Genomic DNA, 24,767 nt, shown 5'->3' with positions numbered 1-24,767 from the left:
TCAACCTTGGAAAATGCTGAATAACCTTATGGTTATATGCTTTCACATCTAGACACAAAAATCAACACACAGTCAGGACGTACCTGCTGCTTTTTAAGTACACAGTCTGCTTCAAAAGAACTGACACATCACTACCTTAAAAACGGGTTAACCAAGATCTTTGGTTTCGCTCTGTTAAGCTTCCTTTGCTTTTGGACAGACTGCAGTTACACAAAACCTGCAAAAATATTCTAAATGTGGCCACCACAAAATGTAGTGCCAAGAACTGAGTAGTTATTGAATCTTACCCATTTCTACTTGACTCGAAAGCCTTTCAAAAGGCTCTCCCAAAGCAGGTTTGGTTTTAAGCACCAGCCTGCTCTTCACAGCAACCCAATTTTCCTAATTTTTTCATCAGCAATCAAGCAGCCAGCCATTTCCCTACTAAAGAATAAGTTAGAACAAGCCTTTCAAGTGAAATTCATCACATCAGATACTGGCACTGAGACTGGAAAAGGGAGCCGGTTTAAAGTCCAAGACAGAACAAGCAGCAGGTTAAAAAAAGAAAAATTTCAAAGAATGCAACCTCCTTTTCAAAACGAGCACAAATTAAGCATACCACAGCTGTGATGCATAAGCACCCATGGTGGCATTATATTTAATCTGCCAGAAGACTACTTATTATGCATTAATTTGGAGCAACACAGGAGTGGCTGGGTGCTAACATGACATCACTTCCTATTTATAATAACTCTTAATATCCCAAAGGAAAAGATAAGCTGAGATGCAGAGACGATCACAATAGCTGCTATCTTAATTCAACTCTCCTATCTCAAATTATCAGTTAGGCATACATACATTTCTATCAAGTCAGAACAAGGATCTTCTAGAACACAGCAGATACAGGAGACGTATCAGGATGCTGGAATTTAGGTAGTGGTCTGTCTAAAAGCAGTGGTTTTCCTACACTGGGCAAGTTAACGATAAAAGGAAATCAAAAAATGAGGAGCAGGAAGGAGAGGGACTGAGAACCCTGAGGCAGACAACAGAAGTTACAGCCCTTGATAGTTTTATCTTCAGTAACAGAAGACCCGAGAGGTGAGTCTAGCAGAGACTTCCCATTTGTGAGACTCTGAAAATATAGTAAAGAGAATCCAAGCATTAAGGTAAGATAGGTTTCAGGAAAGTGAGCAGAAAACACTCTGATACTGTGGCGATGTGCCTAATTCTGAACCTGTAATCTCAATACTAAGTGAATAAAAGTTCACTAAGAACTAGAGCTCATCGCACAGCTTCTCTGGTATCATAAGCATCAGCACAAGCCAATTAATGTGTGTATCTACCAGCTGAAGTTTCAATTACATTTCAACCAAAACTCTTCCGTTAATTTGAAATGGTACAAAGATCTATTACACAACAGACTTCCACTTAACCAGAAGTTGATAGTAAGTTAAAGAAGACAACAGTTTATAATCAAAGGATTACTTTGAAACTGCTTTGAGGTCCCCAAAGCAGATAACCCAAGTAATTTGGTAAGCAACACTTCTACCCCACAGCACACAGATCTGGACTTGCCATGTAGTAACTTTTCAGTAATTCACACCGAGACTCAGAATCACACAGACAGCAGCAGCCAGCACTGATACAGCAGTCTGGAAACAGCTGAATGCATCCAACAACAAACTCCTCGACCCTGAACACAAAGATCACACACCTTTAGCTCTTCCAATACCTACGTAGTTCCAGCTTGTGGTGCAAGCGCCTGCTCTATCTTATGAACAGATTTCCTCTGATGTGTCATTTAAATCTGAAGGAAGACAAGACAAGCTCAGCTGTTTGAGTCAGCTGCAGCAAGTTAAATCAACAGTTCCTTGCCAGTTCTGTACCAAACATGCTTCCACAACAGGAAACAATATAGCCAATTTAAGGACAATTTCTTTGCCTCTGAAGAATTACCTGAGATTTTCATCCACCTCGTTCTCCTGATTGAAAATTCTGACCCACCCACTATTGCTAGTAAATAAAGTTTTCATTTAAACACTCAGATTTAAGTTTATTCATACACAGCAAAAGTTCCACCTGCATATTAAAAACAAACAGATTAGAAGTAAATGTTTTATTCTTCCAACTAAATTCCAGTACTACAAGGGCAGTAAAACAATGATACACTGAAAAATTGCAGCAATAAACATTTGTTAAAGACTGATAGAATAAATAAAAACTACAAAAATGAGAAATCATATAAACCCATTCTTAACCCCCAAAAAAGTCATGGAATACAGAAATGCCCTCCTTCACTATTTCACAGGCAGTACTGTGGGCTATTTGCTTAAAATTGTCCTGGGATTACATTCTAACTTAACTGTGATTACAGCTTTGTTGTAGTGCACAGTTATGAAAACCACACTAACTTCAGTCAGAAGTGTCATTCTACATTTTTTATTTACACAACCAGTGAAGGGCAACTTCTAGAACACCAGCTTTAATCCTTTACTTTTTCAAACTTATTAACATAAGAAGCCAAATTGTAATGATACAGCAAATGAGGCCACTGGTATTATTACAGGTAGCAAAGGTCCACATCCAGGTGGTACTGACATCAGGGAGCACTCCAAAACCAGTTGCTGCATAAGAGTGGTTGCCACTGACAAAAGCTTGAAATAACCTGTGTTCACAGGGGGAAAAAATATGGCATTGCTGCAAGTCTTTACTGGGACAGCTTGCAACAATAAAACAGGGTGTATAGGGCAGCCCACATATGCAGAAAGTGTGATTCATGAAACGTCTGGAAAGAGACAAAAAACAACAGTTAATGATGGAGTTAACAAATGCCAGCTCTATCGCAAACCTGCTATGGCAATATCAAAACCTGCTTTCAAAACCAAAAAAACAGCGTGTTATGGGAGACAGTTCTAGATGTTTTAAACAAAAGCTGCATTTTATCTCACGTATTCCTTTCAACCTTGGTCTTCCATATTACCAATTTAAAGTATTGTAACCTGGGGCCTAGCTGAAGCTTAACAACAAACAATGGCCATTTAAATTATTGAACATTTGGTAATTTAACACTGCTATAGGAACCAGAAGAAATAGATACTCACAACTGGCAGGCTGTTCTCCATATCGTCGCATGATTTGATCATGCGTGAACTTCACAAATGCGTCATATTGTTCTGCAAGCATGAAGCATTAGAAGTGTGAGTATACCAAGTTTAACTCAAGCTGAAAATATTCAAGGCTACCTTTTTGTACATAGAAATCATGTAAGTTAAACACACATCCACTAACAATAGTTTTAAGTGACTTCACACAGTTCATAGCTGCTATTTCCTTTTCAACCCCAAGAACAATGCAGCACACATCCCCTTAATTAAAAGACTTTCCCTTACAAACTTCTGTAACGGGAAAGACAGTAATATGTTCAAAAAGAATTATGCTGCACATACACAAAGACCTCAATATACCTAACACCTGCTAAGCGTCAGACACTGTACTTCGAAGTAATCAGGTGTGCCCATTTCAGAGTTCCATAATGGGGGCAGAGTAGTTAAGCAAACACAGCATTAAGGTCAGTGCTAGGGTTGGAAACGTCACTTCTCTCTGCTCCTATCACTACCAGATGTAAGAATATTAATTTGATGAAATGGAAACACAGAAGTACAGGAAAGGGACTTGCTACGGAGTTAGAAATTCTTTTTGGTGACCACCAGAAAATCAAAAGCAAACAACAAACTAAAAGGATGAAATGCTAAGTGACTAACTCCAATCATAAGAGTAGCAACAATAGGAGACATATAGTTGACTGTGGACTTCATGAAAACAGTTACTGTGTAATCTGAAATTTAGATATCAAACATATTAATTTGGCTTTGAACTAAGCAGTTATTTCCCAGAAAGATTGTTCTTTCTATACACGCATACATACAAATACATTCGCAGTATTTTATTCAGTTTTAATATTGCACTCATCAGCAGGATATCACCTTTCAGAATTAGGAAATTGAACAAGGAGAGTAATATCTACCAGATGCCGCTCCTCTCCATTCCCCTTCCTCCCTTGTGGAAAAATACATGTGCAGCAATGTGGGGTGTTCTGAGAAAAGGGCAAGGTCAAAGAAGGCAATCTTCAACCAAAAATGCAGTTAGATTTGTAGTGGTTCCTAGTCCCACAGGTTTGCCCCATTAAAGTCCCCATCCTCTTGCAGGGATGAGCTTCACCTTTGAAGTAAACAGGGTATCAGTAATCAGCAAGTAGAGCAGCAGAAGCCCAAAGTATGGACCTGACCCAAGGATCTAAGGACATTCATCCCTGATGGAAGGGGCCCAGGGTCACAGCAGCCAGTTCCCCTCTGCCCACTGTAGTTCTGACTGATGGCTTTTCAGCAGCCACGTGAGGATCTTAGCCAAACAACAGAATATCACAAAGAGCAGATTGAAGGATCTCTTCCCCAGAAACCATTTCCAAAAATAACAGCAACTAGAACTTTTCCTACACGTATGTATTAAAGGCCAGAAACCAACATACAAGCTTTCTTCTTTAAAGGTGTAAGTCAACATACACCACTGCATCATCTTTGTGAAAACTAGGGCTTTGGAAATTTAAAGAATCCATGGTTACTAAAAATCCCTTCTTGTGGCGTTAGGATTCAGAAAGTTAAGCAATCCAAAGATAAGAGCAACCTACAGTGAACTGCTTGAAAATTTAAGTGAATGCTTGCAAAGATATTTACATCACTGGCATCCCTTATCATGTATGTTCTAACTATTTTAAGTCAAAAAGAGGCTAAATGACACGAATACAAATATGATTATCATACTCTACAATCTGACCTTTAGTATAAAAAGCTGTTTTTCACAAACAGGTTCTAGAAAACCTTTCAAACTGAAGTCTAACTTAACCCTTATACTCCTTCTCTGGTTTTAAAATCTGCAAAGGGTCTTGCAAACCCAAGTTTATGCTAACACAGCAGTTTCAGGTAACAGAGGCAGGAAGGAAAATCAGGGCATTACGGTGATCTGAGTTTTCCACTTATCAAACACTCACTCTGCACAAAATGCAACTCTGCTCACAAAGAACATGGGAGAAGAAAAAAAAAGGCAGTATCTGGCTAACTACCTATAAGAAAATCATGATTCAGAAATGAACGAGGAAAATATCTGAGATCAAAACATTCAGTTAAGTCACTTGAAAGCAGCTATTCAATTGAGATTTATTACAGAATTTCCAGTTACATTTCCATTGACTTCACTAGTTTGTAAGAATGAGTATCACCTTATTGTACAAAGTTTAGAAAGGGATATAATCATTCTGTCAGCAGAAAAACATAACTGGCCTTCTATGTAAGGCATCTCTAAATTCTTTTGGCAGTCTCTCTAAATTCCCATAATGCTGAAAAAGATTTATTGGCTTGATATATGGGATGCAGTAACACAATCTTTCTAATAGGTCTTTTGGTGACGACCATCACAAGAACAAGTAAACCTAACTCATCTCACTGTAAACCACAACCCCCCAAACAGAAACCATCCCCCTTCCTTTCCCAAAAATCAAAAAAGAAAATGTTCCCTTTGGGACTGACAGATGGAGCACATGGAACTTGCCAGAGGGGCTCCTGCTTGTAAAGAACTGCAAGTTTGCACTCAGAAAGCATCTGGAACAAATGTGAATATATCTGGTCTTCAAACAGTTATTATGATCACTGCTAACTGAAATGCATTTAAGAGAATGCAAGAAATGACCCAATTCCTAACATAAATAAATTAGAAGAAAAAAGCTCTATGGAGTCCTAATCCATCAGTCTGAAGCAGGTTAAAAAGAAAAACATAGAAATGGAACATTAGGCCCAAAGCAATAGAAGTGTTTAGAGCTCTAGTTACAGTTGTAAATAGATGTAGATTTAAGAAGGACTTAGAACTATAGCAACTTCTCACATAGCAATGGCAGATCAGCAAGCGCAGAACATGAACAGAGGCTCAGGTGCAGAGATAGTACTGTCACAGGCCACCCACAAGCCTGACACAAGTGTGGTGACTTTCTGCATGGGCATGCCGGCAGAAGGTCTTATTCCCACACCTGAAGAGATCTGCAAACTTTAATTCTGATGAGTTTTCAGGTGGGAAGCAGAACAGCCATGGGTATTCAAAAGCAGGGTTGCCGCCAAAGAATGCACTCAGATGTTCATTATCATCACACTAAATATTAAATTAGATGCCAAATCATACTATGAAGGCACCTACCTCTGAATGCACCAGAATTTAGGTGCTCAAATGCTAGCAAGATGAAGTAGAGGACTTCAACAACTAAAGAAAGGTCATATTTACAATGCTGACATTAACATGATCCTTATGGAAAGGTAAGTTGGCGTCAGGCGCCAAAAATATCAGCTGAATAGTGAAGGTGCAAAATACAACAATTCAACACAGAGCATCAGAAATGCAGCTGAACTACTGACACTCAGGCAGATACCAAACACCGCTGGCAGCAGTGTAATGGTCAGTACTGGGAAGAAAAAAGGAAACCTTAGGTACTGTCATCTTGCCAAATTCCAGAAAAAGGAAGTCAGTTCCCAAGCAGGAAGAAAAAAAAGTCCTTCACAAAGAGCTCTTAAGCCAGTAGAATAGAAAGTCTTTCTGGCAAAAAAAATGAGGAAATGATCAATTCAGACATTATTGCAAGAGAAAGTTCTATCTGAAATAAAACCACTGTTTCCATTGATTAGTAATACCCAGGAGTCATAGTTTCTGTCCAAGGCAGCATAGAAGAAAAAACCTATCAAAGAGACTACACATCATTTTTTTTCTGTCCTGTGTGCAAAGTCATTCCTTAATCAGATTAGGTCAGAAAAAAAATACAGCTTAACACAAAAATCAGAAAAAGTTTTAAGCTTTCCAACACATTATTTTGAACTATAATATACCTGCAAGTTTTGTGGTCAAAATTTCTTCATACTCTTCACGGATTTTCTCTTCACGTTCTTTCAGCAAACGTTCACAGATCATTCCAACTTGTCTGAGAGTAAACAGAGGCTGTTCTTTTTTCAATGGTGATGATGCTGCAGATGAAGTACCTAAGATTAAATATTTGGGCATACCAATTTACGAGTAGTTCGGAACCATTTTTTATCAGTTTTCTTCACATCTTTTACATTAAAGAACTTTACAAAACATTTGGAGAAGTCTTTCTCTGCCATTTGAACACTTCTAATTACTACTAAAGTAAAATTGGACACTCAAAAGGAAGACAGGTAACAATGGATAATATGCACGGGTATCAAAACACCAAGAGTGTTACACAAACACTGTGAACGCCACTTAGATGGCAGTTGTCATTTACAAATTTAAGCTTCTATTTTATATAAAAAAATTACAGTATAGTGTATTTGTGCAAAGACAGCTGCTTTGCAAAAGCCTATTACAATATCAGTGGCAGAGTATGCAGGATGGTCTCTTGAGAACAACGCAAGCTTTGTGTCCTACTGATTTTTAAAATGAGAAGCTACAATCTTCCAGATCAATGCTAGTATTGCCAAAAAAACCCAACAGTAACTCATGAGAAGGTGCCATAAACCACCAGATAACTAGGGAGAATTATTTACACAAACAAGAGTCTAAAAACACATAGCGGAATTACACAGAATTTTCTGGGTACCTGGCAAAGCTGGTCCAGTAAGAAGAAATGCATGTGGCTGTGCATCAGTAGAACAACAAGGATCTGTCTGCTGGAAGCTATTTTCTAAGTGTCTCCTCTTCTGCATGCGTTTGTACTCCTGTTTTATGTTGTACAGAATTTGTTCTAAAAGAAAAATTAAAAAATTAAGCCTAAAGTAATTACATTTCAGCATTTCACTTAACTTTTTCCACTCAAACACCAAACACTGTAGATAATTAACAGATAATAAAAGCTAGACTCCTAAAACATGGCCTGCAAAACCCACCCTGTTTTACCCAAGACACAAACAATGAAACTAACTAAAAGAAAGGTAACTCCAGACTGTTTTCACCAGGAGAACACTAGCAAAAATGTTGTTAGTTAAGGTCAGGTATTGGTGCCAGAGTACTGTTAACAAAAAGAAACAGCATAAGGTTAAAATTTAGGAACTATCAATTATACAATATACACAGATGAAAATCAGGCTATAGAACTTCTACTGGTATTCATCATCTTCCCCTCATACATGGAATTTGCAATCATCTTTCTCCCCCAGACAGTGTTTTATCATTCATACAGTTAAGGGTAACAAAAGACTCCAGTATAAAACATGTCCATGAAACACCATTCCTCTCTGTACAGTTACTGGCATACAGACAGCAAAGTGAAGAGGAAAACACAATTTTGACAGAACATGCATAAAGCAGCTACTGCTTAAAATCTCAAAGAATTGGAAACCGACGGGCAAACTACAGAAGCCTTCCACAACATTTTTGACAGCCTCAGATCTATGCAAATAAACACAATGGATGGATCAGTAGTCTCTTTTAAATGAGTATGGCAATATGTAGTTCAGCATTTGATTGCACTGAATAAAATACAGCAAGTGCTTTTAATAATTTCATCTCTGTTGTAGAATTACAGGGAAAAAAGTAATCCTTGCAATAAAACTATCAACCAATCCTGTGTGCCTTCTCCCTGAAATTCCATGTACCAAAAGGCTCTCAGGCGCATCAGTGCCCTAACTGCATAGCCTCTGGCAATGTAAAATATCAAAGAAAAAACAAACAAACAAAAAGCCATTTTCTATTTTTCACAGGAGACCTTCACAGAAAGAGACTTCTGAAGACTCTCTCTTTATGAGAATTCTTCAAATGCTCGAATGCATTTTTAAAAGTTTCCCTACAGGATCGGCTTCCACTGAGACTTCTAGACTTTTGGCAAAGACAGCTTTCCAAAACTCAGAGACATACAAATCCATGTGATCATGTCAGAGTTGCAAAGGACTCCACTCAGTACCTTCCCGATGCTGTTTGGCATTTTGCCAATACAATACCATGAAAACTTCTTGACTAATTTTCGGGTTTGTGAACAGTACGCTATTGAGGTTCCATATTTGAACATTTTCTAGTGAGCAACCATGCGAAGCAAGTAACTTCACTACCAGCTTATTCAATCAGTGGCTGAAGCCTATGCTAGACCAAGCAGAAGCAAACATTTGCCAATTCCTAGTTCAGAGGTTTAGCTATTATGGCAGTTCTTCAATTCCGTAAGTCAGTCTGGGGGCTTCCAATTTATAAAAAGAGAGGAAACCGTTTCCAGTCAACAGGAATACCAGTATTTTCAGCAAAGCAGCATCTTGTTTGGATTTTGTCCACTGATGAAGGCCTTGCAGTTTATACCTTTTCAGTCCCATGCCTACAGTGCTTGTACAATTTTCAACTCCATAAAGGGAGATCAATAACTTGGTTCAAAGAAGCAGCAAATGCAGAGGACATAATATAGAAGCATAGCAGGGAAATTAATAGAAGGAAACTATGAGAAAGTGGGGAAAAAAGTACTCAAGGGTGGCTAGAGGATTCATACCTTTTATAGGGCAAGATACATACTACGCTCCAGCGTGGTACAGAAATACATAAACCAGGTTAAACCAAGATGCAGTCAGGCTTCCAAAATTAAATAGAATCCCATGTAGAATTTGTCACATGCATACACACTGCATCAGTCAGAGAATGGCCGTGCAACATTTTTACTCAACAGCATTATGGTAGTAAAATAATACTTTCCCTCATAATCAAGTGCTGTTCTAGCTAAAGCAATACTGCATAATTTTGAGTGGGAACCAAATTAGCCCTTAAGATAACATCTGTCCTAAAGCATGTCTATGCTATGAGAAACATGACTGCAAACATTCACATTGTATTTACATTAACTGAAGAATGTAATAGGCCATGTGCATCCTTCACTATGACTGCTTGGTCTTGGGCATACTTTCCAAATTCCGTATGAACTGCAAAAACATCAGCCAAATTTCAGGAGTAACAACTTCGATAAAAATCTTCTCTACAGCTCTTCTTTATATTATGTTTTTGCAGAAACATTCTCAAACCACATTAACCACCAAAATCATTAAGAAAAAAAAACCTAAACAGACTCTGGTCAATGGATAAAACTGCAAGAGTTGAAACAACAATTATCGACCAGGTTTCCTCCCTAACAACCCCTGCAAATTACATAGGAATGATTCAGAGAAAATATTAAAATACCAGCCTGAATAGAAGGAGCAAAAGCAACAGGGGGTGGGGAACAGGGAGGGGAGGCGGAGAAATCAGGTACTGACTTTGGGAAAACAGTAACAACTGGGATAGAAAATTAAGATCTGTGCACCAAGGATACATGATTCTATTCCAAATTATACTGAATTGCAGACACAGAAGTCTCAATGGTATTACAGTAATTTCATCTACTTCTAATCTGGCAACACTTTTTAACTTTCCGTCTTCAAATCTTGCTCTGAAAATCAAAAATCTCAAGAAATACCACCGACGGATACATTGGGAGATCCCTGTCCTGACAAAACCACTTCTGACAGTTTGCATTACTATAACTTCAGGTAAAGGTATAAAACTAAGCAAAGCCGGTGGAGGAGGGGACTATTTAAACATGACAATACACTGTCTACATTGCAAACAGCTACCAGGACAAAAAAGCCTGAAATCTGAAGTCCTTACTCAACACTTGTTGAGCGTGTACCTAACCTGGTTTGGTAAATGGTATTCCTCTATTTAGTCTAACTGACAAGATTTAAGGCATTATTGCTCAGCACAGAGAACTGGACTACAAGCTCTACTCAGTAGTGTGCTGCTAGTAGGCAAGATGACTGTGAGAGTTTCATACTTCCCCATTTCCACCATTTGTAAAATGGAGATTAATAGTCAAGAAACACAAGTTTAATGTAGCACTGAACTGTTCAATGACTTCTCACATGAATGATCAGACTAGTAATGCTTCAAATTAAGCAGGCACATTTTTGCAGCAGCAAAGACTGAGTAGACGTTTTTATTAACATACAGTGGCATAAAAACTTTGCCTTTAAACAAAACTACTTCATTGTGAAGTGAAATGTAAGCTTACAAATATTTATGACTGATTTTAAATGAAAATCTGAATAGCAAATTGAATTATTTTGGCTTTTTTTTTTTTAAGCAACCTAGGAGAGTAAGAAAAGTTGTTTAAACGCACTGAGTTACTTCTGGCATTTACAGTTTTGCTTAATAAATCCACAGAAGTATGTTTGATGAACAAACAGATCCTGTTCAGAATAGTTTTTATAGCATCTCAGCACTTGAAAGAAGCCATGAAATATTAAAGCAGTGCAAACCAGACAACTTTTGCACAACACCTATATGGCAGACATCTAACTGTAAAGCCCTTTAAAACTCTGGCCTAGTTAAACAAAGCTTAGAGTTAGCAGATCTCATTCTCCAACCTAGTTTTGCTTCCAGAAAACCTTCCTGCCTTTTCAAGTTCAATTTCTTAACCTCCCTTACTTCCAATTAGCTCTGACTATTCTCTCTGCAGTTGACAACTGAATTAAAATGTGCATTTAACTAGTGTCAAACACAGGACAGGGTTTTTTATGTGTTCCGCAATGTGGAGGCCCAAATTGCCTTTTTCAGCAATGACATGCATTTAATTAACAAATTATTTTATACATATAAAAATCTACAATCTGAAAGTACACTCATTAAATGAAATCTAATCTAAGTGAGCTTCTCTATAAAACTGAAGTGAGAACTTGCCTCATATGTATTAGAACTCATTAGATGTTTTAAATAAAGACTTGCATCCACCTTATAGGTGCTTAAGTTCAAATCAGACATTGTACGTCAGGCAGTAATTTCATTTATGAGATGACAAAAGGAACATATTTAATATGATCAAACATACACCACCGTGGCCTATCCTCAGTTTCTTTTTAATTTCACTTTATCCCCTGTGCTCAGTGTTTCCTACTGGTTATTGGTGCCTCTGAAGGCACAGAGCTAGCTAACAGGAAACACCAGGCAGAGGCACTGAACATGAGAATTAGGCTTGCTGCATCTAGGGTGGTAGCAAGAAAAAGCCACACTCCTAACACACTAAAATGAATTAATACTTCATAAATGACATTTCGAAAGATGACTCTGAATCCCAGCTAGTTACACAAGACTGTATTAAATGCCCCCCTCTCCTTCAGGTTCAAGGCTAAGATGAAGAATGACAGAGACTGCTACGGTCTCACCATGACCACTAAAGGCACAGGGGATTCAGTCAAATACACCTGAATATAATGAAATGCACAGATACTCTCTTTTTATCTGGAGCTCTGTGTACTAAGAGCATGAAGTTGATTACATAGGTTCATGAAATATTGCATTAAGATGAAGGACAGCATTCACACCAGTCTTCTTTCAGAACCTGAGATATGATTCAGGGAACCAAGATTTCACAGTTCAGCTGCTTTCACACCCAATGAAGAGAGGATGAAACGCCAAGGGGACAAAGCAGAATTCAAGTTTGACATCTGAAATATGATCTGTCACACTAATGGATTACAAAGCCAAATACTCATTTCCAAGGAGTGATGTCTTCTTCTTACTTCCTTTAATTCATGATAAAAAGGCAAGTTATTCTTTTTCAAAGTTCTGTCATCTAATTACTTCATCCTGACCTGTAATTACCGAGAAATTACGTACAAGGGAAACAGCAGTTCAACTTGAAAAGGTAACAATGCAAACAATTATTTTCTCCATTTTAATAACTGCTTATCGACTATGAAGGTGCCGATTGCTTCCCCTGAAGGATTCCCTCCCCCTGCCCCCCCCCCTTTTTTTTTTGGCTTGATTTTTAAACTAGCAATCTCTTGTCTCAGTTCCTAGCTTCTCTCATTTAGCTGAAGGGAACTTTGGCAAAACATGTAGGAAGGTGACTCAATAGACTGAAATCAGAGTAGCAGTTTTCCTGGCCCGAAATGGAACCTAAAGCTCAGGTTTCAGTTTGCAATGTCACCATTAATCATTATGTATTCAAACCTGAACCATGCCTGAGATTTATTCTAAGTGAATCAATCAAATGCTATCCTGATGTCAACTGCATACATCTTCAGGGATTTCAGCTCCTGTTAAAGCAAAACTGCTTCATTGTCCTAGTTCAAATTTGTAACATTTCCATTAGGCCATCACCCTTATTCAACATCTAGTTGATGCTACCACATTCCTAGCTTTGGTGTCCCCACCAGACCAATTTTAAGAAGCTAGCTTCCCCTAAGGGCAGCGCTGCAGCAGAGCAATGGGTAACAGTATTCTTCGCTTTTTCTATCTATTCAACCAGGGAATCCACAGGCACAGACAGAAATGAAAATAATCCAGATATTCCTCTTTCTCTCTCTCGCTTTGGTCACAGACATCAGTCAGTCCAGTTACGTTTCTTAATTAGGCATAGTCTGTTAGACTTCAGCAATAGAATGTACACTTCTGGAAATCATGCTCACCTCAGAGGAGCATGCTCTAAGCCAGAGAGAACACTGGTAACAGGTACACGCTCACAGTTCACAGCCAGCGTCTATAGCTACAGAACAGGCAAAAGCAGCTCATAATGGACTCTGTGGCACAGAGCTAGCCACCTCACGAGATCCAATTAGTCAAGGTCTCAGGCTGATGAAGGTTCTGGTTCTCCCACAACAAGCTCGATGCTCACATATGCATTAGCTCATTCTGCAAATGTGTTATTTCAGGAAATCACAGTTCTCCTGATCAAGGGATTGAGGAATGAAAAATAAATCAAGCAGTGCAAAATGTATTAGACACAGCAATTAGATTTTTCTCTACACATAAAAAAATGTCACATTGCATTTATCAGACTTGCCACTGAAACAAAAAACTGCTTCAACATTTTATGACATCTACAACCAAGGGTATTTAACATTTATAGTCACCACAGGCATCTATATAGAAATTTCTCATATAAATTAAATTATCAAGTCCAGATGTAGCCATTATGTGCTGGGGTTTTTTGTGTGGGGTTTGTTTTTTTTTTAAGGGGTGGGAATGTTTTGTTTTTTAAAATCCTAATGATTTCTGCAATACTGGAGCACAATGAGAAACTTGGCATCTTGCCAAGATAATTTAGCCATAAATACACATGTGGATAAATGTTAACAAAACAGAAATTAAGCAGAAAGAGATGCAGCACTACTAATATGTCACATTCCAAAGCCAGTAGATCTGTTCATCTGGCCAAACCTGTACTGGCCACTGTCTGACCACGTTATCAGACAGAAGTAGTTAAGCTTGCTCAAGAGGGCAACTGAAAGGTCACAGGAGGACAGCCTATAGGGAAGACTAACAGTTCTTCCTATTCAAAAAGGTCAAAGTCATTTTCTAGCATTAACTTTGAAAATCTGTGTTAATTAGAACCAATTTTTATTCCTACATTATTCTGTGACAGAAAAAGGTACACATTAAAGACAAATTTGTCTTACCTTCTGTTTGTAAAGAGTCCTTCATGAGAGAGGGACTCTCACAACCAACTCTACTTGCCATCTTTAACTAGAGATGTTTGCCATACACTTGCCATTAGAGCAGCAAATACCAATTATGCATACTCATCATTAAATACTGCATAAATTCAAGAGTTTCCATATTCCATCAAACTTTTGACATTATCTCTGCTTGGGTTGCAACCAGTGACCTGAGTTGAAGGACTTTCTCAGTAACCCCACCCACTACAACAATTTTTGGTTTGCAAACGTTAGTTAGTTGCTGGGGAAGTGTTGAGGCAGATGAATGTTTCAGATGGAGGAAAAACTGCATGTGCAGATGCAAAAGTTTGCGGATTGTTAAGCAATTTCACAAACTTTTAAAATACAACATTCTTTTTGATTCTACAAAGTTCTAGGTGCAAGTTAACTTCTGATTTTGGATGAGGAGTATGGAAGTTTGTCTTCTCAGTTACTATGTACCACGAATTAGGAGATTTCAATCCCTAGGGTCAATGCTTTCTCTCCCTCCTCCACCCCTCCTCCATTTCTTTGGACTGTATTTCCTCCCACTGTAGAAATATCCAGACATGCAGGCTTTCTAACACTGATCTGCCTTTGAATTTAACAAACAAGTAGTTTATTCATAGTTTTGCCCAGAATATAATATTTCATCAGGGTAAAACTGCAAGTAACAGTTCTAAGACATCCAGCAGAGAACAGAAAAAATACTTCCGCTGCTTCCTCCTTTCACCCTCCAGAATTCACTTAGCAGCTTCGGAACAGGACAGCACCCTTAGGGCTTCAGAGGAAACTGAACACGTACAATGCATTATGCACAGGCATCCAGACCCAAGTGCAGTGCAGTTACTCTTATCATACAGAACAGTCTCATTTATAGCTATAACTTACATGAAAGTAAAACTCATCTGTAGTATTCAAGCAGTAGAAAACTAATCTTGGAGGAGCCACTCTTTCAAAACTGAACCCATCTTATGCCACGCAGATATGTTCTGCACAGGTTATATTGGACACAGTTTTGAAAACGTAATTCTAGATGCAAACAGTGGTATACAAAAATTAGCAAACATACTCGGAGCATGCTCAAGCCAGTAAGCACAATTCCACAGAAAATATAGATGGTAAAGCCACAACTACAGTTTGGCTGCCAAATTCATTGAGAAACTGGAAGTGACCTAACAGCTGTTCAAATAACCACAAAATATTAAAACACTCTTGTGAGAGATAAATTTCATCTCGAATAAGCCTACCCTCTCTCAGACAGACATATCAGTTATTTGTATATGACCACTCTACAAAGACAGCTGTCTTCTCATCTGATTACCACACTGTATTCTTAGTTCTCAGCACCCGCCTCAATCAATCCGTATTCTGCTTCCAGATAATTAATTTTTGACATGATTAACCACTAAGAAGTTCTGGTGCTGATATAGTCTCCATTGGGTGAAGTTAAGCACTACCACGATGGAGTATCAGAAGAAAAATAAAGTATCAGCATCAGGTTTTATATCCAGAGCTCTGATTTTGTATGACCATTAATTTTCATTAAACAAAATTCAGACAGAAACTTTTTAAGTGCCGGAAACCTAAGCATTACAGTAACATGCTGAGAAAACCATAAGTGAAGTCAACTGAATTCTGGCTATTGTTACTAAATTTCTCAATATAAAAACGGAACAAAATAGTGACTCAGTTGGGAACACTTTTAAAATCAGACTGGAATTCTTTTCGCACACAGAGCAAGATTTATCTGACCCAAATGCAAACATCTACATCAGAAATAGTCATGTAAATTCATTTTACTGTCAATGGAAAGCAATCCATATTTCTACAGCACACTTTGCCTCATCCTAAGTCAGAGCTCTAGAATAAACCATCTGTTTCTTCCAACCGACTATCAAGAAAACCACAAATTATTAGGTCAGATGTACATTTACAAAATTAGATGAGATGAATCCCACACAATCTTTCAAGTGGCCCCTTTAAAATGATAAGCTCTATTTTGCTCGCTGATGGTCAAAATGAAATATACACAATGTCATAATACCCCTAAATTCAACTGAAAGTAAAAACTAAGCAAGCTGCTTAACAGTCGCATTTGCACTACCACCGTATAAAGATTTTTTTCTTGTAAAAGAAACCACAGACGGAGCTTTTAAGCAAAACCCGTGTAAATGTGCACAATTTATAAATGCTTCAAGTTTTGCTCAGGAGCATTCAAGTGCTGCAAGAGACATTTTGATGTAGTGTCCTTCACTTTTCATTGTACTATACAAATGGCTTGCGTGAAACACACCTTTGTCAGTACAGAATCACCTTTTCACATGGGTTACCACCTGCACCTCCGATTTTCTCAAGGGAAGATGATGCCTGTATTTCCTCAATTCCAGTAACATTTCAGTTTTTAAGACCTTCAGAATCATTAAGATAGGAGTTTAGGTATTACCTCAAATACTGCTGTAGGTTATCTCTGCTGAAAATTTTGTTAATTTCTCTCCTTTCAGCAATACACATTTACTGGCCAGACAATATTTATATTAAATATTCATAACCTAAGCTCTCCAAATCCCAAAGAAACAAGCCAAAAGAAATCCTTGCAATGAAGTAACACTTATCTCCTAAAAAGAATCAAATTAATTCCGATTTTAAACATCTCTCTCAAAGCATATGTAATGCCTCACTGTACCAGGGAGTGCCATCCATCACTACTCTCATCCCAGACCGCTGACTCATTCAAGATCTTTCCTAGAGGTTCAAAAAAAATACCAAGGCACTGATGCCAAGTTTAAGTACTTTGTATGCCCTCTATATATTTTCTCCATAGCAGTTTTTTATTATTTGACTAAAACCTATAAAAAAACGTATTCTGCTGTACAGTTTTCGGAACCAAGAATACCAAAACAAGGCACTGTCCTACATGGAGGAGATGGCAATTTGAAAACACATTCAAACTTACTGCTCAGCAATACCAGCAGTAACCCGGGGCCAACTTTTGTATAAAAGGGAGTACCGAACGCAACAGAAGGAATTCGGCTGCAACAACTGCAGAGGGCTTTTTCCCTGCACACAAAGGACACAGATCCATACCTCAGCGCTACAGCCGCTCATGGCTGTAAGCTTAACCGTTCTTAAGTGCATTACTGGAAGCTACCCACTAGACTAACCGTAGCAAGGGCCAATCAACCCTGCGTCCCCAGCCAAGATTCATTCCTTTCTTCTCTCCCTACTCGCTGGTAGAAGGAACTCGGTTGATTTTTAATTGACAACAATTACACAAGCAGACCTGAAGCTTTTAGGGCCACCGGTTGACCCATCTCTCACACGTCAAGGATATAAAAGGGCTTCGTTCTCGCCCGACGCCTCCGAGACGAGGAGTCGGCCCGGTTCCATTTTATCTGCCCTAAAGGCAACTCTCACCCTTGCACACAATCGCTTTCATCGCTCGGTTTTCCTACGAAACTTTAAGGATGCCACAGAACGGGTCACCCGGGACGGTGGCACGCATTAAGGGACTGGAAGCGGAATTACCCCCTTTGTTTTATCTGCTTTTGCCTTTTCCCACTGGCGTTTTGCGGGTGATTGATGACAGGCCGCGCTCCCCGCCCTCCCTCCCCGGCCCCCCCCTTCCCCGATGTCTGAGCAGCGGGAGGAGGTGCCGCCGCCTCGGCTCGGGCAACGCTCGACCCACCGATAATGGTTGCGAGGGATCGATGGGGGCCCCACCGAGAGGGGCTGCGGCCGCCGGCCGGCAGCGAGCCCCAGCCCCATCCCCGCCCCCGCAGACACGACGGACACCCCCCCAGCGTTTCCGCAGCTTGACTCGCCCCTGCGGCTCTCCTTGCCACATCCAGACACCCGTGGAAAAGAGGAGGAAAAAAAAAAAAAAATCCTCCGTGCCCGTCCCCGTCCCCGACGCGAGCAAAGCCGGCCTCCCCCTTTCCTCGGCACCGGATCAAGCCTCCCCCCCGCCTTCCCTCGCTCGGGTCCCTTTCTCCAGTCGTCGTCCCCCTCCCCGCCCCCGACCCCCTTTCCTATGGCCACCCGCCCGCATCGGCTCAACCGCCCCCCCCCCCCCTTCCTCCCCGTCCCTCCTCCCCCTCTCCTGCTGCAAACGGCCATTTCTATTGTGTCTCCGCCGCGGCGGTGCCAAGCCGAGCAGGGATCGCCCCGGCCCCCGCCGCTGCCAGCCACACAGCCCGACAGAAAATGGCTGGAGGGGGGACGCGAGACCCACCCAACCCTCCCCTCCTCTTCTTCTTCCTCCTCCTCCTCCTCCTCTTCCTCCCCCGCCGCGGTCGCCTTCCCGGCCCCCTGCCCTCCGCACCCACCAACCCCCCCCTCCCCGCCGAGGTCCCCCCCGCCGCCGCCCTGACCCCCCCCCCCCCCTTCCCCGGCCCCGGGGGACTGCCGGGCACGGCAGTGCCGCCTCCCCTCACCTGTGGTGAGCCGGGACGACACCTCTCCGAAGGGCGAGGGCTCCATGCGCAGGTATTTCTGCGGGGAGGCGGCGGCGAAGGAGGAGGAGGCGGCGGCCGAGGCCGGGGCTGACAATGGCGCACATCGCCTCCGCTTCGGGGACGCCGGGCTCAGCAGCGGGTCGAAATCCAGAGTCCTTTTCAAAGTGGCGCCGCAAGCCATGGCGCGGGGCGGCGGCGGCGGCGGGGCGGAGGAAGGGGGCTCGGAGCGAGGGGCAGGGGAGACGGCGGCGGCGGTGGCGGCAGCCGGCCCTGCCCAGAGGCGCCTTCCCCGCTGTCTGGGGCGGGCTGGGGGGGAGGGAAGGGAGGGCGGCAGGGAAAGGAGGGGGCAGCTGCGTCAGGGCCTCCGCCGCCTACCCTGTCGGCCTCTCTCTGGGGAGCGGCCCCGGCCCCCCCCCCCCCGGCGGGCTCTCCGGCTCGGCCGGCTGGATCCCCCGCTCTCCGCCGGCCGCCCTGCCCTGGCCGGGCCAAATTCCGCCCGCGGCCGGTGGCGGGGCGGGAGCTGGGCCGAGGGGCGCGGGGCCGGGCCCGGCTACCCGGTCCGGGGCCGCCGATGACGAGCGATGGCGGCGGGGCCCGGGCGGCGGCGGCGCTTCCCTCTGTGACTCCCACACCAGCAATATGGCGTCAATAACAACGCCGCGGATTCAAAAACCAGCCCCCCGCACTGCGCCTGCGTTCCTGGGGCGGTGGCGGCCGCAGAGGCTCAGGGGACTGGTGGTTTCCCCGCCCCGGCCCCGCGGCTCGGCGGCGGAAAGCCCTCCGGGGTGGCGGGACTACAAATCCCGCCGTGCCCCGCGCCTCCCACCCCGGCTTCCGGGTTCTGATTTAAATCCCCCCTCGGAGGCTGCGGTGTGGGGTGCGGGTTAAAGGACGAGGCTGCGGCGGCGGTGGTCCTCCGCGGGGCTCAGGGCTCGGCCGCGGGGCGGCTTGCCGGGCGCCCTGAGGGAGCGGCGCGGCCCCGGGGGAAGGGGGTCTCCCGTCAGGTCCCAGAGACACAAAGGGGGAAGAGAGCCCTGCCGCCCGCGCTAGGCCCCGCGGGCTGGCCGGCTGCGGCCGGGGAGGGGTGGGAGGGAGAGGGCCGCCTCCCGTTACCGCAGGCGCCGAGCGGGTCCGACGGCGGCTGTGTGTGAAATAAGGGCAAAGCGCCTTTAGCGGCCCTCCATGATGAACGAGGGCAGAGCAGGGAGCGTGCGGCAGTCGGGGGGTAGGAAGCGGGTGGAGGTGACAGCTGAGGGCACGCCAGGAAAGGCCTCACGGTGCCGGGAGCTGTGTCTCGGCGTAACCAGCCGATTTCCTTGCAGTTGCGTAAAGGGCTTTCTCGCTTAAGGAGGGCGGTGAGGGAGGAGGTTCAAAGAACTAGAGCCGCTGGTGGGAAGCGCGGAGCTCTTTCCTGGTCGGCTTCCTGATTGAAAGAAACTGTCGCAGTTCAGCCCAGTGGAAAAGCCAACAGGGGTTGATGGGCCCCAAAATACATGTAACCTTCGGCTTTTCTGTATCTAATCCTGTTAATTTAACCGTGAATGTAAAGACAGGTCGTCTTTGGAAGGTAAAATGAGGAATATGCTCTCAAAAACTTTAACACTTTGGTGCTTTTTTAATTGTCTTGCGAAATATAAACTAGCCTTTCTCTTAATGATGTTAAAAAAAACCCCAAACCCAGACCAAACCTTACTATCATTTGGCAGCAAGTTTTTTGCTTTGCATGTTCCATGTGTGGTGTATATTGTTAATTAAGCCATAACAGCATCCAGTCAGCCTAAACACAAATCTGATGTCTGTGCTGGCAATATGGTTGTGCTGCTCTTAGTGTAACTGAGGTTTTGGGTGGCGGGGTGACCTAGCAGAGCCCTTCTGCCCAACAAAAATAGAAATAGTAATTAATAATCTGCTTTCTGTGACAGATAGCTCATGACGATGTTAGAACAATTAGGTGGAATTCACCCTAGGTTTGCCTGACTTGCCTTGGCCTAAAACTAATTATGGAAAATAGCAAAATGATTCCTCTGCTGTTACCTTTTCCTCTGTAGAGGAAGTACTTGGAGTATTTCCTTGGTAAGGAGGATGCTGACAAGCCTTTCTAAAGCTGAGACCGGTTCTGGTTCTCCATAAGAAGGCTCAGGAAAAGTACTGATGTTATTACAGTGTTATAATTGTCCTGCTATTACTATACCGGTATAACTCCTTCTGTGGACACTCTTCTTTGGAATAATGATGGGTGGTTTTCCATTAATTTAATTCTTCATTTCCATTCCATTTCCCTAAGCAGATAAGTTTCCCCTGTGTTTGTGCAACAGTCTTAAGTATTCTTACCAAGCACTTCACCCAGGAGACTGAGGCAAAGTTGTTCTTGCAGGCTTTGAATGAAGGAAACTCTGGGTGTCTCTCAGCATGTGTATGATCCACTTGTTTAGTTTGGAATGCCCTGTGCCCGCACAGAACTCAGACAGCCGCTTCTGCCTTAATCTGTATGCTGAGAAGTGCCTGTGTTTGAGTGCAATATTGAAAAAAAGATTTAGAATAACCAGCACTTTCCCACTGAACTTAATATTTTTATATATATATATATATATATATATATTCTGCCTTCAGCTGCAGAAAAGATTTGGTTACTTTAACTCATGTGACACCAGATCCTAAGGACCATTCAGGCACAATTTAAGTCAATTAAAACAGTCTGAGGAATCAGGCAAAACTTCATCAAGATAAGCTACTAGAAAGCAAGCTTTTGCCAGCGCAGGCAGCACTATAATTGTAAACAATTGATTAGAACCATGATTGTCCTAATCAACAGAGTTAGTCAGGCTTTATCTGACCCTTAATTTGTTGAGCTAAACTGAAGTAAGTCTGATTTAAGTCAAAGTAAGAATTCACACAGCCCTTTGCAGCAAATTAAACCCAGCTAAACCAATGTAGCTTTGCGTGTAGATAAGCCCTAAGGCAGCAAAATGTCCAACAGCAGTGACAAAGTGCTTGATGGTTGTCAGGGAACATGTGTTTTTACTTTCATTGTGGCAGGAAACACCATAGGGTCAAGGCTGCAAACCACTTGTTTATATTGTTCTTTCTTCTACTTACTTATTATATAACCAATTTGCAATGTCCTATTATGTGCTACATGGGGTGCCTTTAAAATTGTATATTATAAGCATATTTTTAAAATAAATAGTACCCACAAATTTTATTAATACTGGGAATGGGAGAGCTTATTTATATCTGGTGTTGTGCTAGATTTTATTGGATCTGCACTTCAAGCATGACACCTGTTAAAAAGACAAGTCCAGACGCAGGACGTTTTGACCTTTGTACAGCTCTGAATGGGGTGGGAAGGTAACCCTTTCAGTGTAGTGCTTTGGGACTGGGACGGAGGTGTCGTAGTTGACCAAATGTTAGTCTTTATGCATTCTCTTTTCTTCCTCTGCTGTTGTTCCATTCCCACATTGTTTTTCATTTTCTTTTTTTTGCTGTCTTCCTCTCATTCTCTTTATATACCATCTTGACTCTGCTTCCTCTTCCTTTTCCTTGAGACATCCTATTCATTTGATGCAGGGTCCACATCACAGTCCTTGTATTTTCTTTTATGCCGTCTAACCATATTCCTCCCACTTCACACAGTGGCTCATTTCTCATTAACCTGTCATGCTCGCAAACACGGGACCACTGGTTAGCTGAGCTGTTTTCTAGGGCTTGTTCCATCTCACCCCGAGTGAGCAGAAGTCACTTTAAGCAGTGTCGTTCCACTTGAATTTGGCCAAGCATGCTGAAGGTTTCTTACTGATGTGTCAGGCACACATTGTGGTTGCAGATTTTGTAGACAAAATGCAGTGGAGGTTATCTGTCAGGACTTCAGTGAAATGTTTGTGTGGTGCCAAGTGAAAAAGAACTAGTTACGTTGAAAAAATGGGGATTACTGCAGGAATTGTATGCAAGGTGGGAAAAACAGCCAAAAGAAAAATGGAATAAATTTCTTAATCTGCTTTGCTATACAGTCACACAGATAGTGCTGGCAAAAAGGAAAGGATACACAGGAACAGGAATGAAAGCTAGAGGTCAGTGAAGGTCAGCTCTGCTTCTTTAGGTGCTGACTTATGCTGGTAAACTGTACCAAAAATTATGATCTGAACCTGCAACATGCAGTGACCTTCAATAGGACAAATACATCTTTTGGTACTAAGGTATTTCCAGCAGAAATACAGAGGTGTATTTGCCAATATAAGAGACAGCCAAACCACCTATTTCCTCTAAAATACTGTATATACTTCCACTCATACATATTCAGGAAAGATTAATTAAAACCAGAACTTATCCAGAAAAAGGTGACCGAGCCGATTAGGAAAATAGAAATGGAAAATTTACTTATTGCAAGAAGTTAAAGGATTGTTAGTTCAAGGTTATTGGCCCACCCAAATAACTGTTGAAGTCTATGATTTTTTCTATAAAAGCACAAGAAGGAGATAAGTTCAGGAGATTTTTAAGATCTATTTTAGTGATGCGGACTGTGTTGATACAGGAACTGTCAGTTACCTCACCCAAACTGGAAATAAGAGGAAGATTTATAACTGCCAGAGGAATGAGTTTCCAGAGCACTCTTCCCGTAGCAGGAGTATGGGTGAAAATAAACAAAATCAAGCCCAGATCTTTAGGTGAGGCTTAGGTGGCCTTTAGATAAGGCTTAATATTTTAAGAAAAGGGATTGTATAGTATGGTTGCTTTCAGTGGCATGAGACTAATGTGAATGACCCAGGAAGTCCTTGCAGTCATTCTGTGATAAAAGGTGGCAACAGCGAAGTCACAGTGGAACTAAACTTTTTACTTGCAAGGAGGTGAAGCAGTAATAACCCATTTGAGTCAGTTCACCTATATTCAGAATAATACATTGAGGCTATAAAAGGAAAATTACTAAACTCACTGGTGTATACGCATGAATTGTGCTAACAGACCTGGATATAGAATAATTTGGAAGCAGTGAGTAAAATTTTGCGGCTCTGACTACTGCAATTACCTCAACAATTTCAGGAAAGCGTCAGCACTAGCAAAATGTGGATCAGTGCACTTTTCCATCCATTGTCAATCACAACCTTGTGTAGGTTCACCAAAAAAAGTAATGGGGTATAGGGAGGGCAGTGTTGTGAGGTACTGGAAATGTTACTGCAGCCTAAAGAAAGAACGCCTTACATCCCCATGTCCTGCACACCCTTACCCTCCACTGTCAAACATTTTAATACACAAACAATTATATTATGCCTGTCTGTTATCTTCCTTCCTTTTTCTATTGTAACAAATTCACATTTTTAAACTTCACGTATAACATTCCCTGCCTGAATTTTGGAGAAAATTTGCACCAAACTAAACTCTGCTTTGCTCTTGATCTTAAAAAACTGCCACAGTGCTTGAGCAGAATGGAGAAGTACGCTTCTTATACAAAGATTTTTTTCTAAAATGTTCCCTTATATCTTTGCAGAACAATTAATTTTTCATAAGTGATTGTAAGGGTAAAGGAGTAGCATGGTATTACATATTAAATGGAGAGTAGAATCGAGTCAACTAAAAATACATTGAACTGGAATGGTGAAAAAAATTACAGGCCAAATATTAATCATGTGAGTAATACAGAACATGTGAATTAAGAGCCATTTAAGTCAAACACGCTTAGAGCTGTGAATGTTTCTCCACTGTTGTGGTGGGCTGGAGCCCAGATCCTCTGTGAGCTTACACGATTGTGTCAGGCTGAGATGTAGTGAAGGTCAGGCTTTTCTTCTGTGCCAGTATGTTAGCGAACAAACCAGCATAGGACACAGTGACAACTAAGACATATTAACTATTTCCTGCTAATTTCCTCAAGTCT

The 24,767-nt window shown here is 41.8% G+C and overlaps 1 protein-coding gene across 4 annotated transcripts; it reads right to left on the bottom strand.

The window, feature by feature from the left end:
* Positions 1–2,080: 2,080 nt before the first annotated feature.
* AKIRIN2 (akirin 2) lies at positions 2,081–19,565 on the bottom strand. 4 transcript variants are annotated; one of them, XR_008234330.1, is made up of 6 exons: positions 18,884–19,565; positions 7,628–7,771; positions 6,897–7,031; positions 4,004–4,197; positions 3,081–3,152; positions 2,081–2,764 (listed from the first exon to the last, which is right to left on the bottom strand). XR_008234330.1 is itself a non-coding variant. In XM_052781566.1 (5 exons), exons 1-5 carry the CDS (start codon positions 19,083–19,085, stop codon positions 2,754–2,756), a joined length of 564 nt encoding a protein of 187 aa, XP_052637526.1. In that variant the 5' UTR covers positions 19,086–19,561; the 3' UTR covers positions 2,081–2,753. The 4 variants fall into 4 exon arrangements, 2 of the variants coding, with proteins under 2 accessions (XP_052637526.1, XP_052637525.1); XR_008234329.1 differs by having other exon boundaries at positions 6,897–7,046; positions 18,884–19,562; XM_052781566.1 differs by lacking the exon at positions 4,004–4,197 and having other exon boundaries at positions 18,884–19,561.
* Between the last annotated feature and the right edge of the window lie 5,202 nt (positions 19,566–24,767).

Source organism: Harpia harpyja, chromosome 3 (assembly GCF_026419915.1).
Source record: "Harpia harpyja isolate bHarHar1 chromosome 3, bHarHar1 primary haplotype, whole genome shotgun sequence".
NCBI lineage: Eukaryota > Metazoa > Chordata > Aves > Accipitriformes > Accipitridae > Harpia > Harpia harpyja.
Note: the sequence above shows the minus strand (reverse complement) of the source record. Positions and strands in the feature narration are given on the sequence as shown.

Bases quoted from the DNA above. Each gene is read 5' to 3' on its own strand.
- AKIRIN2 (XM_052781565.1), bottom strand. From the start codon at position 19,085: ATGGCTTGCGGCGCCACTTTGAAAAGGACTCTGGATTTCGACCCGCTG. The intron at 7,772-18,883 runs GTGAGGGGAGGC...TTTTTCTTTTAG, and splicing joins GTCGTCCCGGCTCACCACAG to AACAAATTCTGTACAACATA. The intron at 7,047-7,627 runs GTACCCAGAAAA...ATTTAATCTTAG, and splicing joins TACTGGACCAGCTTTGCCAG to GTACTTCATCTGCAGCATCA.